The sequence below is a fragment of the Ctenocephalides felis genome, unplaced genomic scaffold (genome assembly GCF_003426905.1).
Source record: "Ctenocephalides felis isolate EL2017-DRISC unplaced genomic scaffold, ASM342690v1 CF-g0.4_SCAFFOLD_03570, whole genome shotgun sequence".
NCBI lineage: Eukaryota > Metazoa > Arthropoda > Insecta > Siphonaptera > Pulicidae > Ctenocephalides > Ctenocephalides felis.
This window is the reverse complement of record NW_020539724.1, coordinates 3896245-3914261: the sequence shown is the minus strand read 5'-3', so window position 1 is coordinate 3914261 and position 18017 is coordinate 3896245. Positions and strand designations below refer to the sequence as shown.

The 18017-nt window shown below is 29.9% G+C and overlaps 3 protein-coding genes and 1 pseudogene across 4 annotated transcripts; 2 read left to right on the top strand and 2 right to left on the bottom strand.

Moving 5' to 3' along the window:
* Window positions 1-145: 145 nt before the first annotated feature.
* On the top strand, window positions 146-3810 carry LOC113382819 (annotated as a pseudogene).
* A 441-nt stretch (window positions 3811-4251) lies between these two features.
* On the bottom strand, window positions 4252-7519 carry LOC113383167. Its single transcript, XM_026621413.1, has 6 exons — window positions 7157-7519; window positions 6869-7089; window positions 6438-6536; window positions 6147-6353; window positions 5671-5965; window positions 4252-4477 (listed from the first exon to the last, which is right to left on the bottom strand). The coding sequence occupies exons 1-6, from the start codon at window positions 7311-7313 to the stop codon at window positions 4275-4277; spliced, it is 1182 nt and encodes a 393-aa protein (XP_026477198.1). The 5' UTR covers window positions 7314-7519; the 3' UTR covers window positions 4252-4274.
* A 6465-nt stretch (window positions 7520-13984) lies between these two features.
* On the top strand, window positions 13985-16464 carry LOC113383160 (PRADC1-like protein). Its single transcript, XM_026621407.1, has 4 exons — window positions 13985-14167; window positions 14243-14379; window positions 14608-14720; window positions 16362-16464. Exons 1-4 carry the CDS (start codon window positions 14092-14094, stop codon window positions 16393-16395), a joined length of 360 nt encoding a protein of 119 aa, XP_026477192.1. The 5' UTR covers window positions 13985-14091; the 3' UTR covers window positions 16396-16464.
* Window positions 15513-17250, bottom strand: LOC113383159 (probable serine hydrolase). Of its 2 annotated transcripts, none has more exons than XM_026621406.1 (4): window positions 16941-16982; window positions 16353-16701; window positions 16004-16177; window positions 15513-15936 (listed from the first exon to the last, which is right to left on the bottom strand). In XM_026621406.1, the coding sequence occupies exons 2-4, from the start codon at window positions 16678-16680 to the stop codon at window positions 15560-15562; spliced, it is 879 nt and encodes a 292-aa protein (XP_026477191.1). In that variant the 5' UTR covers window positions 16681-16701; window positions 16941-16982; the 3' UTR covers window positions 15513-15559. The 2 variants fall into 2 exon arrangements, with proteins under 2 accessions (XP_026477191.1, XP_026477189.1); XM_026621404.1 differs by lacking the exon at window positions 16941-16982 and adding an exon at window positions 17019-17250 and having other exon boundaries at window positions 15517-15936.
* Window positions 17251-18017: the final 767 nt, after the last annotated feature.

Here is an 18017-nt window from a genome sequence, read left to right as displayed (position 1 = left end):
ACTCTTTTCATACCATATGCCGAAATTCAAGAACCTTTCTATGCTTGGTGCATATTTAATTTAATTATATTAATCAAATTACATGTTTTAAATGTCTATTATGAACAGTAGAAAAATTCTTAAGTACTTTATGATTTACCAGGTATGATGAAAATGCAAAATCTCAAGAATTGATTACTACGGAGGTATGGTGAAGACTTACCAGTTAGCCGGAAAAAATAATAATTATGGTGTCAGCTTAAAGGTAAATTGAAAACAATATTCATATAAATTTTATTCGCATTTTTTTTTCAAATAAAGTTTCTCTCAATTGCACCGTTTGATAGAAAAATATTAGATATATCTATATTGATTTTTAATGCAAATTATAATCATATAAATATATAAAGTAAGAAAATACGCAGTTTTTTTAGGTTTTGTCAAACGGTGAAAAACTTTGATTTTATCACAACTATGAATGGAATAAAATATTTTATTTATAACTTTGTAATGAAATCCTATATTCTCTTGGCTGAATCATCATATAATAATATCTATCTAAGGTAGTATGTGAAAAAATAAATAAAGACGTAAAAAAAACAGAAAGAAATTCGATATTATTTTTGTTCAGCACAAAAAGATAGTGATAGCCAAGAAATTTAATCAAGGCGGATATTCAAGTTTTTCTGTCTACGCATTATATTTCATAAATTTTGATGCGTAGTTGAAATTTAACAAGTTTGGTCAAAATTAACAAAAATACAACAAATACAATTTACACAAAAATTGATACAAATAAATTATTTATATATAAATGTTGCTAGATAAAAATAATTCACTTACTATACTTCGTATTTAAATATTTTCAAATGTGAATTTTCTGCCATTATCAAATTAAAACTTAGATTTTCTTTATTAAATTTACGTGAACCCCTTGGTATACCTACTTTTGATTTTAAATTTTATTTATTATTATAATTATATTTTATTAAAACAATTTCTCAACTTTATTATTGATTTCGTGATGCATCTCCTCAGATTGCTCCTGTTACTACAGAAGAAGAACAAAATGCTGATACTTGTCTGCAAATTAATGGAACTAAAGAACAAACCATTAACATTCAGCCTATTCTTCCCGATTTGAAATTGTTCAAAAGAGTCGGTAAGATAAACATAATAATTATAATAATTAGTTTAAACAATTTCTCCTAATGTTTGAGAATTTTTTTTAGGCGAAGAAGAAATTTTAGGACTGAACTGTGACAAATGGAGTTTGATCGACACCATCGGCCACAAACTAATAAATACACCATGTGGGTCAGGTACGTACAAATTTAAAATTTTTGCTTACACATAATTTTGATTATTACTATTTATGTGTGTATATTTAATTTAGGTACAAGAAATCTCACAAAAACTCCGCAGAACGTTTATCAATTCCTGTAAGATACGAAATGAAGGGATACAATTCACTTCTTGGATCTCATTATGACCATTACTATTTGGAGTACGATTCTTTTAGCACAGACGATATTGATAACGAAGTTTTCGAAGTCGATGAAGGTAACTTCCAAATTTATAACTTATATTTCCAGAAATTTAACATTTATCGTCTTCCTTTTTTAGATAAACCTTGCGTTGGTTTCCCCGGTCCAGGATCAGGAACAGTTGCCACTTTTAATCCAATGAGGGAATTCGTGCATCCTCATTTTACTGAACATATTGATGAGGAATTCCACCGATTCATCAATAAACACGGAAAAATTTATAATAAAAATGAGGAACATCATTTCCGAAAAGAAATTTTCAGGCAAAACTTGAGGTAAACTAATAAAATCTCAACATAGACTCTTCTTTACTAACTATAACGATAAGGAGCGATAGGATTTTTTTGGATATTTTTTGTATATTTTATCTTTTGGATTTCATTTTCTAGGTACATTTTTTCTAAGAATCGTGCAAATTTGGGATACACTTTGACTGTTAACCATTTGGCTGATCGTACTGAAGCTGAACTTAAGGCTTTGAGAGGACACAGACCTTCCTCCGGTTATAATGGCGGTTTACCCTTTCCTCACAATACCACCAAGGAAGCAAGAAATTTACCAGATTCTTTCGACTGGCGAATTTATGGAGCTGTTACTCCAGTTAAAGGTAGGATGACGCAAATTGGATAAAAAAATTAAAATTTGAAAGAATTTGAAATCATTAAGTTATAAACCAACGTGATGAGATGAAACTAAATATCTGAACCAATTATAAATAATACCATTCCAAAACGTTAAGATTTGCGAAAAGGTATAGAATTAAATATAAATTTGCATAAATTATAAATATTAAGTTTTAAGTTCAACCCCAGGATTTAATGAAATTTTGCTGTAGGTATATTTGAATAGATATGTTAATAAAGTATTATATCATTTAAGATCAATCTGTTTGTGGTTCCTGCTGGTCTTTCGGAACAATTGGAGCAATCGAAGGTGCATATTTCTTGAAAAACGGCGGTAATCTTGTACGATTGTCTCAACAGGCTTTGATTGATTGTTCTTGGGGTAAATGACTTTTTTTAAACTAGAATTTCCAATGATAATAATAATACTATTTTTTATTATTTAATCGTAGTATGGAAATAATGGTTGCGACGGTGGCGAAGATTTCCGCGCCTACCAATGGATGATGAAACATGGAGGAATCCCTACTGAAGAGGATTATGGTGGTTACTTGGGACAAGTAAGATCAGTTATTGCCCTAAAAAATAATTAACAGAAATTTCACTATATACAAATATTTTTTCATTTTTGTTGTTATAATCTATCCAACAGATGGAAAATGACTCAATTTTTTGGCAAATGTTGATGAAAAATGAAAAATTAAGATTAGTAAAATACATAGTTGATATTGCGCCATAAGTATGCATTTGAAAAGGAAAATTTTAAAAACACAATCTCTCAGCTATTTCCAAACAAAATAAAAACATCCTATTAATTGGGAATATCTAAAAATATCTACCTAAAAAAAATGTTCATGCATCCATTCTTTTCAAGAGTTTATTGGTGGTTCTTACGAAGAACTGATTTCTAAACCTATGAATTGCTATGGCAAAATGTATTAACACCTGAGTCTTCAATTTTGAGAATATTCTTTTGTCTATTTAATTTTGGTATTATTAATTCTTCAGGATGGTTACTGCCATGTCAAACGTTACTTTAGTTGCTCCTATCACAGGGTATGTCAACGTAACACGTAATGACGTTGACGCTATGAAGGTAATTATTACATTTTATGAACACAAAAGGGGTGTAATAATAAAATTGAAATCTTAAATCAGTTAGTTACACTAATTGCTTATTTATTAATCTGGTTTATGATCAACTAGGTTGCCTTCTTAAACACGGTCCAATTTCGGTGGCCATTGACGCATCACACCAAAACATTCAGTTTTTACTCCAACGGCGTTTTACTACGAACCGAAATGGTAACTATCAATTCCAAAGTTGTTTTTACCTTCAAAATATAAATTTTGAAGTATTTTATAAAATCATATATCTTTTACCAGTGGCAATAAAAAGAGGACGAGTTGGACCCATGCCGTATTAGTAGTCGGTTATGGTGAAATCAACAACGAACCTTACTGGTTGGTCAAGAATTCCTGGTCGAATTGTGGGGAAATGATGGTTATATTTTGATGTCCGCCAAAAATAATAATTGCGGAGTTTTGACTGATCCAACTTATGTTACTATGTAACTTACTTTTTAAGAATTTGATTTTTTTACAGGCATTGTAAAATTGATGTTTAGCTTTAAACGAATTCATATGGAAAGATGAGAATAAACAAGACTTAGATTAAATATTTGCGTTTTAATACGTAGATTGGAGAACTGCCAAGGTCTATTTGAATAGAAAATATATTTTGAAATATAATTTTCAAAAAAAAACAATTTTTCATTAGTTCAAATCATAGCATACTGGTAAATCGAATGAGGATGCTAATTATCATAAAGATATTATAACTATCATAAAAAAATTCTTAATTAAATGTGTAATACTTCGAAGAAAAGGTAATGCCTGTTTATAAATGTATTTATTTAAATTATTTAAATGTATTTATTGCCGTCAATTTTGTTGGATCCTTGTATGGTTGAAAGAAAACAGGAAAATTAATTTAAAACAAAAAAAATCGAATTTATTTGAAACTTTAAAAAGTATACAATATATAAAATAACATCAATAAAAATTATACATGTTTTCTGAGACTTTACAATACACTATCATCAATTATATGTAACAATATCTATTATTTTTTCAATAGAGTTCGCTGGGCTGGGCTTGAAGTACGTGGACCAGGTATATTGGAAACGATATTCCCTTTGCCGGTTGGTTTATATTTCAAATTATTATTATTTGCTGAATTAGGATCTTTCAGTGAAGTCAAAGATGAAATTTTTCGTCGGGCCGTCATTATGTTTCTGCTAGCATTTTGGAGAACTGAGGACGCACCTGGATAAAAGACATATTTGATTTCCTTTTGTAAAATTTTTACTTAATAATAATTAATTCGAGGGTTTAATTTAATTTATGCTTATTGATAATATCTTCTATCAGCTATCCAACTAAATAGCAGAAGTACTGTATAAAATATTTTTTGCTGGTTGCTAAAAGTGTTTCAATAACAAAAGTTTTATAGAATCATAATATGTTCAAGTGAGTAGAGTGTTAAAATATCCAATATTTTAGAAGAAATAAATATTTTTTTGAAGAAAATATATACCATACAAACAATCGAACTTGTTATATAAACAATGATCGATATCATAAAATGTGTACTTTATACACAGAATGTCAAAACTATTTTTATCAACAATTCATGAACGTAAATAGTGATTGATAAGTGGCCTGAAGTACATTGTGCTGAATTTTTTTTACTTTTCGTGAATCATAATATGCCGGTTAATCAATGTAACCGTATCATTTTAATGTAAATATTAATTGAATGACCCATTTTTTGAATTTTTAGATCAATTTTTCAATATAAAATGGCAGACAATATAATTTAATTCAACACATTTGATTTCATAGAAACATTTCATAAACCATAAAAAAGATTTGCGTAATTGCTCATTATTAAAATAAGAAATATTGCAAAAAAGTAAATCATCCAAAATTTTAAATAAATAATTTTGTACCATATTTCACAGAAGTTGTTCATTTATTTCATAGAATAAAATTAAAATTTCATTCTATGTTTATTCGGCAAAAACTACATAGATTGGGAATCACAAACCTAATTACTCAGAACTTTCCAGTGATTCCCAACCTGTGTAGTTTTTGCCGAATAAACATAGAATGAAATTTTAATTTTGTTTGCAAGTCCCTGCAACTGGAGCATCCAAGTTTTTCCAAAATATTTTGTAATTCAAACCAAAAAATAGGAATTGGTGTTAAAAAAATTGATAGTAATTTATGTATGTTTTTTCATTATATTGTATATTATTTTGTATGCCGTTAAATAATTTATAATAACAGTTAAATATTTATAATTTTGGACATTTTAGATAAATTCAGGAGGCGCACCAATAATTTTAAAAAAGTAAAACGGGGAGGACGCGGTATGGAAAGTTTGCAAACCACCGAATAAGTATGAAATTCATATGCTAGTATATTACACCTACTAATTATTTTACTAATCTTACCTTCTGCTCCTTTAGCTTGATTATTACGGATGGCAACGCCCGAAATTTTGGAGGTAAGGGACTTCCTAGCAGTCGGCAGCCTTGCGGCTCCTAAAGAAAATCGCCCCACTGCGCCTCTGGCTAACCGAGGAGTTGGTGAGGCTAATTTTCGAGCTGCTGTACTTGATGTATTGTTAAGGAACGAAGGATTGGACAAATTGTGAGTTTTATTTAAAGATTTCTTCAAAAGTTTTTCAATTTTGTCCATGTTGGTCCTCGTGTCTTTACATAGTTTCATTATAGCGTCGCAGTTCATCTGAAAATTGAGGAGGATGACAATGATAATTGGTTACTTGATTTTATTGAAACTATTTGTAACCACATGATAAAATTTCAACTAATATGTAGATTAGTCGAATAGTATAAATTTTAAAATAAGAAATATTTTATGTAGCTAATGTTAATAATCTTATAACAAAGTTATTACTGATCCTTACTTCGTCCAGGCTGATTTGGCCTAATCCATCTGTAATGCTAGCTATCGGACTTGATGTAGCTTGCAAAAATGGTGTTTCTCGTTCCCAAGTCAATTGTCTTTGCAATTTTTCCTTCAGCTCTGTTTCTTTCTCAGTTTCTTTAATTTGTGGACTTAATGATGACAACGCTTTTGCTGGCAGAGATTTACGGCCCGTAACTGGTTTTGGCTAAAAATAAAAAACAATTTTTAACAAAATTTAAATTGTATTTGAAGTTTTATATCTAACAAGTTATAAATGAGTTTCATCTACCTCATAGTCTATCGCCATGGGGCTAATAGGAACATTTTCTTTATTCTGAAGATTCTTGAAAGAATCATCAGTTCTTGACTTGCACATGGAACCAGCAGACTAAAAAAATATATAATTGGATAAGATCAAAATAAGATGAAATTAAATGAAACATTTCACGTGCTGATACCTTCAAAATATTTAATCAACATTTGAGAAATTTAAACATTTTCAGAACATTGTTATTACGAACCAACAAATTCATTAGTTCTAGCTTTTCTAGAATTTTTAATTCCATCTAGTAAATAAAATCTAGCGATTTAGCAAATCTATCTCAAGATTTGCTAACATAATGCAGTATTTATGGAAATTCGTTTTCACTGGTACCAAAATTATTAATAATTAAAGTTATTCTATTTTCCTATAAAATGATAATTCTATTATCTTCTTACCTCGACTGAAGTGAAACAACCGGCCAAAGTATCAAGTGATTTATATTTTGAAGCACTCAAAAGCAAAGGCTCATTTTTCAGATAGGGCTTTCCAATTTCGTTAATATTTGTACAAGATTGGCTAATGATGTTGCAGGCCGAAAATTGCGCATTTGCATCGGAATTGCAAATTTGCTGAATTAACATGTTTGTGACGTCGTACAAAATACAAAGATTTGAATCTGAAAATTAGGAAGTTATCAGGCAATGAAAATTTGGGAACGAAAATATAAATGAAGCAAAACTCACCCATTACTGAATTCAATTGTATGTGATCGGATAAAACATTTAAATTTTTTAAAATATCTCGAACATTCGTAGTGGGATTCCTTTCCTTCGTTTTGTAAAACCACGTGTTAATTCGCTCCATAAACTTTCTGGATTCTGGAAGATCGGCTATATTCATTTTTAACACACAAATATATAATTATATATAGCCAGAAAAAATCATCCAGATCAAACTTATTAAATGCACTTATATTTTAAACAGATTCACTAAAAATCACGATTAATCACAAAAATGTTATGTACTACGTCATTATTCTGAGGATTGATTCGTTCTGTTTAAAGTCTTCGAGCAAAATGCTAAATAGATACAACCTTCCCAAAATGCAATTTGTTGTGATAGTTATTACATAATGTCTAGATTTAGTGAATAAATGTATCAGTCAAAATATTTGAACAGGTACAAACTGGTATTAAACGGTATGAAATAAATCGGTTGGTTTCAATTTTATACAATCAAATATATTTAGAAAATTGAAGCAATAGCTAAAAATTGCTAAAATTTACTGAAGATAATATATATAATTTTTTTAAATTTTAATTTTTTTCTGAATTTTATATAATTCATTTTATATTTTTATAATTTTCAATTTTTACCGTTTAAGTTTTTTTTGAATTTCATATAATTCATTTTATATTTTTATAATTTTCTATGATAAATTTAATTATCTATAAAAATTATTTGTCTCACCTGCAAAATCCATCCAACTAAAATATTACAAGACACAAAACGGCATTCATCATTCTCAGCCACCATCCTTTCTGATCTCAACAAAATATTTATTTTTTGTTACTTCAAATTGAATATAAAAGGAATATATCTTACACCTTCAATATTTTGATCCAATTTCGAACTTCTTAGTGTTTTAATGAAAAATTCTTGTAATTTATAAAAAATCTCTGCGTCCGATTTTGAAAGCGACGTTGATGTTGTTAAATATTCGATTTTAATCGTAATTTTAACAAAGATGTGTAAATAAATATTGTTTTATTTCATCTTTCTTAATTTTTAATATCGGTAATAAAATTTTTAAAGTCAGTTTCGTTATTGTCAAATGTTAATTGTTATTTAAACAATTTTTTTGTTATATACGCATACAAATGATAACTTTGTGTAATAATATATAAAACATATTTAGTTTAAAATTTAACACCACTTATCCACCTTTACTTATACATAAAAATCTTCTAAAACGTACCTAGGTAAAATTTGTTGTATAAAATATTAAATTTTTATAAAAATATCTTGGATCGGTTTTGGTTTGCACAAATGGTAAAATGGTCATGAGTAAAAAATAATTTAAAAAATTTATATCTTAACACTATTTTATAGAAAAGTATGATAAAAGTCCTATGGGTTCCTGAATAAATTTAGGCTATTTTTAAATTAATCTTATGCTTCTGAGATTCATTTTTCTAGGGCTGTTTATCCTTCTGGATCGTACGATGGTTATCTTTTTGTTGCTGGTTTTGATGTTGATTGTGGTGATGATGATGATGCCGCTTATGTGCCATGTGGGCGGTTGCAATGCCACTGGATGTTGATTTTGGCATCATTTTGAAACTTTCGGCAAAGGACGGGTATGGTGCCCGTGTACGGTATGTTGCCAGGCCGTCAATGTTGAGACCGGAACGCTAAATGGTAAAAATAGTTGAAAATTTAAATAAATATAGTTATTTATTGATATTAACTTAAATCAACCTGGGGTGGAGCATGAATCGACTGCGAAAGTTGTTGGTTTTTGCCGACGAATATATTGGGTTCTTCCAAAATTGAGGCTTGATTAGTTTCAGCTTCTGTTTCAGACTGACTATCTGCTTTATCATCATTATTGTATCCCAATGAGGAATTCTTATCTACAGGCTCCCGAACCTATTATAAATAAACGTAGTTGACGAAAATAAAGCCAGATGAAATTTTGGAATCAATCCTATTACTACCTTCAATTTTTTCACGATGCTCGCCACCGGAGCTTGGGCATAGGACACGTTCAATAATGCGTTGTTCATGGACTGATTGTTCTTTTGATTCTGTGGATTTTGTGTGGATGATACATTATTTGCTTTATTCGACATTTCGGATATTGTCGAAGACGACTTTTGGGCCTGTTTATTTCGACTCAATGCACGTGTTTTGGACATTGCCCACGCGTTAGTGGCTGCTGTTCGCTTGATGGTTGCCAACTCTCTCAGGCGTCTATTATCCCAATTCTAGCCAAAAATAATAATAAATTGAAGTTTGTTTAGGAATTATTTATCTAGTTTTTACAATAAAGTTACCTGTTTTGGTTTTGGAATATCAAGCGACACAAAAGTTTCTGGCTGAGCCCAAGGTTTCTTTTCTGGTGGTTTAGGACTAGTCATTTTCAAATAGGTTGTATCAACTGTTCTAAATAACGATTTGGGCTGCTGAATATTCTGGATCTGTACATACGGTTGTTGCTGTAAACTCTGTTTTGGAACTAATTGCTGTTTTTTGGGAATGGTTGCAGAAACCGGTATTGGTACTTCTTTTTGTGTTACATTTAAGGAGTTGGTAATCTGCGCTGGACGGAATGGTGCCATATTGGCTCCACTATTCGATCTAGAAGCTTGCATTGTGCTTTGTTGCAAATGCTGAGTTTGACTGGCCCTTGAGTGATGAAATATCATTAGTATAGCAATATAAATATATTAAAAATTAAGTGCAACGTTTCTTAACATTATTTATCTAATTTCCTTTACTTGATGATCAATAACTCAAACTCTACAAATTATCAAATCAACCAATGTACAAAAAAAATTTACCTCTTACTCTTTAAATTTGCACGTTTTGGCTTAATGGTAGATATTTTCACTGCTGGAGAGTTATTTAAGCCAAAACTTGTTTCTCCCGTGCTGGATCTCAAGCCTAAAGTATTTCCGGCTAAGAATTGGTTTAAAATTTAAAAACATTGCACATTAATTATCATCAATGACAAATATAAAATGTTCTAATATTGGAACAAAGATTTCTTTTACTAATATTCTATAAAATTTAAAATTAATGATAATATAACCACTCAAATACTGAAAAAATTTTGCACTAACCTGAACTTAAGGATTTCAAACCGCCTGTCATAACGGTGTGTGTAGTTGGAGTTGCTGGTACTTTCGGCAATACACCTCGTAATGGATCACTTGATGATGGAACAAATTGTTGTTGCTCTTGATTTTTTTGTGAAGAGGATGTATTCTGAGATTTTTGTTGATTTTTTGAGCCGTATTGAGGATTAGCCCATTCGTCCAAGGAGATTGATCGTTTACTTTGGCCATAATCAGGCACCTGTTTATTGCATATAAAAATTAAACCATATGTATATTTCACATAAATTTATAAATAATAACACTGACTTTTGTTTGCATTTTAGTTGCTGATGTTCTGGTATACCCTTTATAAAGTTTTGAATTTCCTACAAATGTTTCATGGGCATGTCGATCAGACACTTGTTGTTTGGACCTTTTACCACCGGTTGTAGAATTCACATTAGCATTCATTGTTGTACTTTTGATTTTTATGGAATCATTAAGCGTTTTATTCAATTGTCTTTGAGCTAATTGTTGTCTCACATTTTCTTTGTCAGCAGTGGGCAATAATTCGGAATAATCCTGACGACCAGCAGATTCTTTCCTCCTGAAAAAGCAAAAATTTTATCACTAGCAAAAATAGTTATGAATTATATATTTTAAAGTAATGGAAAAACTCAAAATAAATTAATAATTTAAAACGAAAGATTTTTATTTACCGCAGATGTCTATTTGGTTTTGGAGTATTAGGCCTACGGGTTAGTTCTGCGAATTACTTCGTCTCTTTGAACTGCTTGCGTTTTTTTACTAATTTCAATTAACGAAATAAATAACCAAATTGCACAAAATTACTTAAACTGTTGATTAAAGTATATTATATACCTCAACAGTGGAACATCCTTATTAGCACTGAATTTTTTCGAACGAAAGTGTGTAGGAGTTTTTGTTTTATTTCTATTAGGTCTTATTGCTTCTTCAGGAATAGGGTACTTTATCGATCTATAAAATAAAAATAAAATCATTTCTACAATTTTTTCGTATTTTATTTATAATAAAATATACCTATTAACAACATCATGCGGATCAAAAGGCAAATGTCCCAACTGTGGGTTAGACCTTTGTTTTTTGGAAAGCGATTTTAATCGACCAGAATCTCTAAGCAATTTATTTCTGGAGTCAAAACGGGAGTTTGGTCCAGGCTGTATAACTGAAAATAAATTAAGTAATTATATTAAAGGTTTATGAACTATTTATTATTTATTCAAATCTTCATACCACCTCCTCCGATATGTTGATGTCCTTTCTTTGGTTTTGTGAATGTCGATATGGGTGCGACGACTGGGTTGTCTAGATTGCCTTTGATTTAAGTAATTAATTCAATATATTTTTAATGCATTAGTTGAAAACATGATGACTATCAGAAACAAAAAACTAAATAATTTTGGTATAGTCTTTCAATTTATCACATTTGTTTCCGTTTCTGATTGTCATAAAAAAGAGATAACCTATTTTGAGAACAAAGCAATTTCTACCTAGAATCCCTTTTCCATGAGATCTATATTTAGTAACTGGTTTAGGAATATATTCAGCTTCAAGATTTTTGCCCATAAGTCTGACTGGATCATGATGCCTTTGTATTTGGCGCAATTCTTGCATCCTTGCTCCAGCAGTCTGTTGTTTAACTTTAGGTTCACTTTGTTGTTTAACTTTAAAAACAAAGAAAAGCATGCATTCACTAGGAAACAGTGTACTTTCAAGTTTTTTTGTATATGAATTTATTATTGTTTATTTATTAGATACTCTTTTCTAATGATAAAACCTGTATTATTTATCCAATATGTCTTTCGCACAATACCTTGTTCTTTTGGTGGTTGATTGTGAGTTCCAAATGCACCCATCCGGTTAGCAATTGTGCCATTAGATTGCAAGCTTTTGGTAGAATTGAGAGGTGCATAATGACCACTGCTCATACCAGCAGTTCCATATCCTTGGCCACCACTGCTAACCGCTGTATTTCCAGAAGGCGCGTTGAAATGGCTCATGGTATTTCTTTGCACATCTGTAATAAAATAATAAATCACTTATTGTTAGTGACATATTACTTTGCTTCTAAATATAACAATATAATATATTAAATTTTATTTTTAATTATATCATACTTAAATATAAGTAGTATTTATTAAAGTTTCATTGCCTGATCGTCTTTCCGCGATGTATGCTGCGGTTTTTCTATGGATTTTCTTAAACTTTCCTGCCAAGTCAGTAGTCACCGAGTGGGAACTTTTCCCTTTTTCTATTTTTCTCAAACTGGATTTAGACTCAGGTCTTTGTTTCGCCGATTTTGTAGTTAGTCTACAAATTTGCCAAAGATGGATAATTTTACTTAAAATCCAGCAATCACATCCAACGAAAAATTACAAATAAAAATACAACCTTTTAACTCTGTTTTTCGTGCTAAACTCTCTAATTCCTTTCAGATGTCTGTTATTCAAATCTTCTCCTAAATTCTTGAATATTCCTTGAGTTTTTAAAACGTTTGAGCCACTATTTACCCCAACTGCTTCTTGACCAACTTCTGTTGATGCATGTCTGGCAGATTGGCTTCCCATAAAATTTGCTCCAAGAGCAGGTGGCAATTGTGATCCTTGTTCGTTGCATTTTCCTATTTTCTATAAACAAATAGTATATTTAATAAATTCTGTTAGAGTTGACTATTTTGTCACAAATACAATAATCTCACTGTTCTGTAATTTAGAGTATCCGAAAAATTATTTCTTATAACGTCACGGATGATCTTGCCTCGTGGCCAGCCCACGCGTCCGGCCATATCTCATGGTAAGATCCGCAGATCTGTATACCTGGTTAAATAAAATATGGATTTTATAGATTGATTAAATTTTTTATTAATATTTTTTACTTATATTTTTAGCTTCTGCCAAGGATCTCGGATTGAGTCCTTGCATTGTCTATATAATACTAAATTTTTTATAAATTTTTGTTCTATGTTAGCTATGTCTATCAAAAATTAGCTTCTAACCAAGCGTTTTGTCAATGAACTTTTGTATATATTACATCCAAAATTTTGATATTTTATCTTAAACTTTATATTGCATATATATTAAATCTAAAAAAATACTCACCTTTTATTAGTTAGCCTAAATTCTATAACAAGAATTTATTCCTGGTCCCACAAACATTTATGACCTGGCATATGTCATTAGAAATGCACTTAAAATTTGTAAAATTAACTGGTTTTTAAACTGTTTTTATATAATATTACACAATAGACATGGTTGCGTTTTTTGAAATAACGTTGTGACTTTTTTTTGTCGTTGTTAAATTATCAAAATTTATAATTAAGAAACAAAACAACGGATTTTTTATGGAAAATACAATCGGTCTGTTGTCATTTTTTTGCCAAAAATTTTTTGACGTCGCGGAATCTAATATGATTTTGATTTTGTTTTGTTTATTAACTATACTTAAAAAATAAAAAGTAGGAGTTAGTAATATAATTATTTAGATTAAGTTAACTTTATTAATAATTTATATTAAATGAACACTAATAAATTTAAATAATTGTTCCGATCCTAAACAATATTAGAATTTAATGAATTCATGGTTCCGGTCATAGATAAAAGAAGTTCCGGTAGACATCTTAAACGTGCATGACAATTTCAAAACATGGATACAATTTCATTTGCTTGCATTTATCCATACTTTCTTTAAAAGTCAATGATTCTGATAGGCGATCTGATAAATTGGCTATTGAAATGTCAAATGTAATACAAACAATATTTCTAGATAAGTAAAATATGAATAAAGAACATGGAAAATACGTGTAGTATAGCAAAATGGATTTTCAGCATTGCAATATAATTATATTATTAATTTTCCTGAGCATTTTCATACATGAATCTTTCAGTGGTCGTGAGTATATTGACACGAACTATTTGATGGTTATGTTAAATGATATTTTCAATTCTTATTTTTGTGTTTAAACAGTAAACAATTTGCATATGCACGATGGAGCCTCCATTCATGACGTAACAAACGGCGATATATTTTTTGAAATAGTAGAACCACGGGAATTGGAGTACACTTATAGGTTAAGACCGGCGAAAGACTTCGGGGCTCCTTTTGTAGGTTTCAAAATCTAATTATTAATATTAAATATCTGTTAATATACCTATAATAAATTCCTTTGTAAAAATTATCTCTGCATTAGCAACTCGTTAGTGTCCATGTATGGTATACTCAGTTTCTTTCTCATAGAAGCATTAAGATAATTTGCAGTAAACTTGATATGCACATGCATATCATAAATACTTTGAATTTTGAATTAAAGTGCTTATGTTCTATTGTTTCAGAATTCGTCAATTTCTCTATTGAAATCTCATTTGATTCCCGTCGAACCACCTTATGCTTGTGAAGTTCTAACAAATCAAGAGCTATTTGGAAAAGTAGCATTAATAGAAAGAGGGTATGTAATTGTGAGAAATAATTTATAATTATAAGCTAACAGTAATTAAAAATTAATTTTAGAGAGTGTTCTTTTGTTGAAAAAGCACTAAATGCTGAAAAAGCAGGTGCTGTGGCAATAATAATAACTGATACAAAATCAGTTGATACTGATTTATTGCTGGACAGAGAATTTTATATTGAAATGGTTGATGATAACACAAACCGAAATGTAAACATTCCTGCTGGATTTCTGATAGGGCAAAGCGGTAGAATGATAAGAAAAGTTTTGAGAAGACTTAACTTAGATTATGCTATAATTAATTTACCAGTAAATGTAACTTATAGGACTGTGAACAGTTTAAAAGAACCTCCATGGATTGGATTTTGAAATATATAAATACTATAGCTGTTTATGGTAATTATTTATATATTGTCATTTTTTTTACATTTATGTATTATACTAATTCTATGAATGCATGGTATTTATCTATTGGTTGATTTAACAATAATTAAACTTAAATATTTAAAAAATATTAGAACAAAAATATTTTCTTTGTTGTGCAAATAAAAAAAGGCTGATGTATAATGTTGATGCACTCATAATTTTAAAAGTTTATGTGCCTAAATTTATTAGTTTTAAATGTTACATAGTTACCATCACTGATTATAAAATTTGTAATTAGTCATTATTAATAAAATTCTAATAGCATTGCCACAATTATTATTTTAATACTGTTTAATAAATACTACAACAAAAATTGTTCTATAACCAACGATTGTTAATATTTACGTTTATAGGTTTGGATTGTTAGGTATTCTATTAATTAAAACTTCTAAATTGCTCTATTTCATACTACATTAAACAGGTGGCCTGTATTTTATAATAAAATCATTTATAATGGTTTGCAATTTTTCTGGTTCATTTAAATGAACATGATGAGATCCTTCAACATAATGATGTTCAAACAAATGATTTTGCTTCAAAACCTCAAGGACTTCATAATAGTATTTTTTATCCTCATAATATGGAGAATTGATTGCTTTTACAGCCATATAAGGCATATTTATATTTTTGGCTAAAGCAATTATAATTTCTTGATTCAGACCTGCAAATATCATCGATGCCAATCGCTTATCACGAGTAAAATAAAATTTCTCTGGATCAGAACTTGATGGAGCTATAGATCTTTCTAATAAGTGGTGGCAGAATTCTTTATCAACTGATTTATTTGTACCTGAGAAAATTTATATGCAAATATTGAATATTATAACATAGAATATATTATAATATATAAAGCAAACCTTTATGCCATCGTTCAATCATTTCCTCAATAGTGTAACATGGGGGTTCACTGTCCTTAAGATTATAGTTGTCAAATTTCACAAAATCTTGAATTTTTTTCTGGAACATTTGTGCAAATTTCTCTGGTGGAAATATGTGCGGTTTTAATGCATCGAGGCCAATGGCCATGTCAACTAGCAAAGGATTTATATATAAGAAACATACCTTCTAGTATAATATTTCAATCTTGATAAAAATTTAACAATTTCATATTGAATTGAGTATAATTATTTATATTAAACACAATTACTATATGATAAAACTATGAAATTGTTGGGTATTATTATATTAAATTATATTTCAACTAACCTTTTTCAGGAAACATACAACAATACAGGAAAATAGTGATTGAACCCATGGAATGGCCCAACAATGAAATTTTGTCCCATCCAAAGTGTTGTTGAATCCTGTATAAAACAACAGGCAATTCAAATGTAGAGTACATCAAGCCATCAGGAATTCTAGATGACAATCCATGTCCTGGAAAATCTATTGATAATAAACTGACATGCTTTGGCAACAATGGGGCCAATGTATTGAAAGTATTGCAGTTATCCTGCCAGCCATGTACGGCCAAAATAGGACGTGTTTCGAGATGTGGATTCCATAATTTTCCTGCTATGTGACCCCAGGGCATTGGTATAGAAACATCTTTTACCTATAAAATATATAGAAAAAATCACAGCCACAGGAAAGAATAAATAAATGATTACAAAGGTATGTATGTATATTTGGTTGATTGATTGGTTCAAAATCAGAATAAACACTTGCTGGTTTCCTCTGCGACAATCATCATACACTCTTGGTAATTATCAGATTAACTAATAGAATTAGTTGTTTTTACTTAAAATTAAAATGGTTCAGTATTATTCTTTATAATTTTGAAAAAATTCTAACCTTCAATTATATTTGGTTAAAATTTCCAAGTCCAAGATTGTCACACTGGTAATTTTATTAATATGAATTAGTACGAACCTCTGCTTGCTCCTTTACTAATTTTGCACTTCGAAAACTTCTTTTAACTGCATATGTAACATTTTTTAAATCGCCAAATAACCTTGTGCAAGACTTTGACATTTTACCAAGTTTGCAAATTTTTATTGATTTCTTATTTATTAAATTTTATCAAAAAGTGCTTTTTAAAATTTCTTTAATTCAGAAATGAGTTGTGACATTTGGTAGTTTTTTATCTTAAGAATGCATTATATTTCGCTTGAAAATGGCTATAAAAACGTCATAATCACGTAATAGCTTTTGTCTTTGTCGCACGTTTAAGCACGTGTATATATTCGTCACGGTGAATCGTACTTTTGGACTGTATCTCTAGGTCGAATTTTTTACATTGAACTTGTTTAACATTCTGATAAAATTAATTGCCATCCATAAATGCTAATTCACGCTGACTAATTCATGACTTAAATGTTTTCGATTTCACTATAATTTAAGAATTATATCAGTGTGCTGATTTCTTTTTCACCGCCAAAATTTAAATTATTCACACTACGGTTCACGGTTTGTATATATTATTATAAATCCTTGTTTATAATAATACATATAAAATTTATCAAAATTAGGAAAAAAAACTTTTTCCAATATGTCAGCCATTTTCGTTATTAGAATTCAACTTCCGGAACGCGTTCCTGATCAAAAAGGAAGTACCGAACATTCCTGCTCGACAACGCCATTACCCAGTAAACACGCGATGTGATCTTCTATAATATCGACATCGTTATTATAATGCGGTTATCGAATCTACGCCACAAGAGGATTTTAAACTTGCGTGCGCTTGTGTGTGTTACAATACACGCAAAGCTCGCATTGAGTTGTCTCGCGAGACATAAACACGCGCTGTCGGGGGGTAATGACATCGTTGAATTTCATGTGAGATACATGTCGTGCGCTGGTGTGTGTTAGCACACATGCAAAGCATAATCAATGACGTCACACGGCGTGAAGCAAACGCGTCGTGCGCTG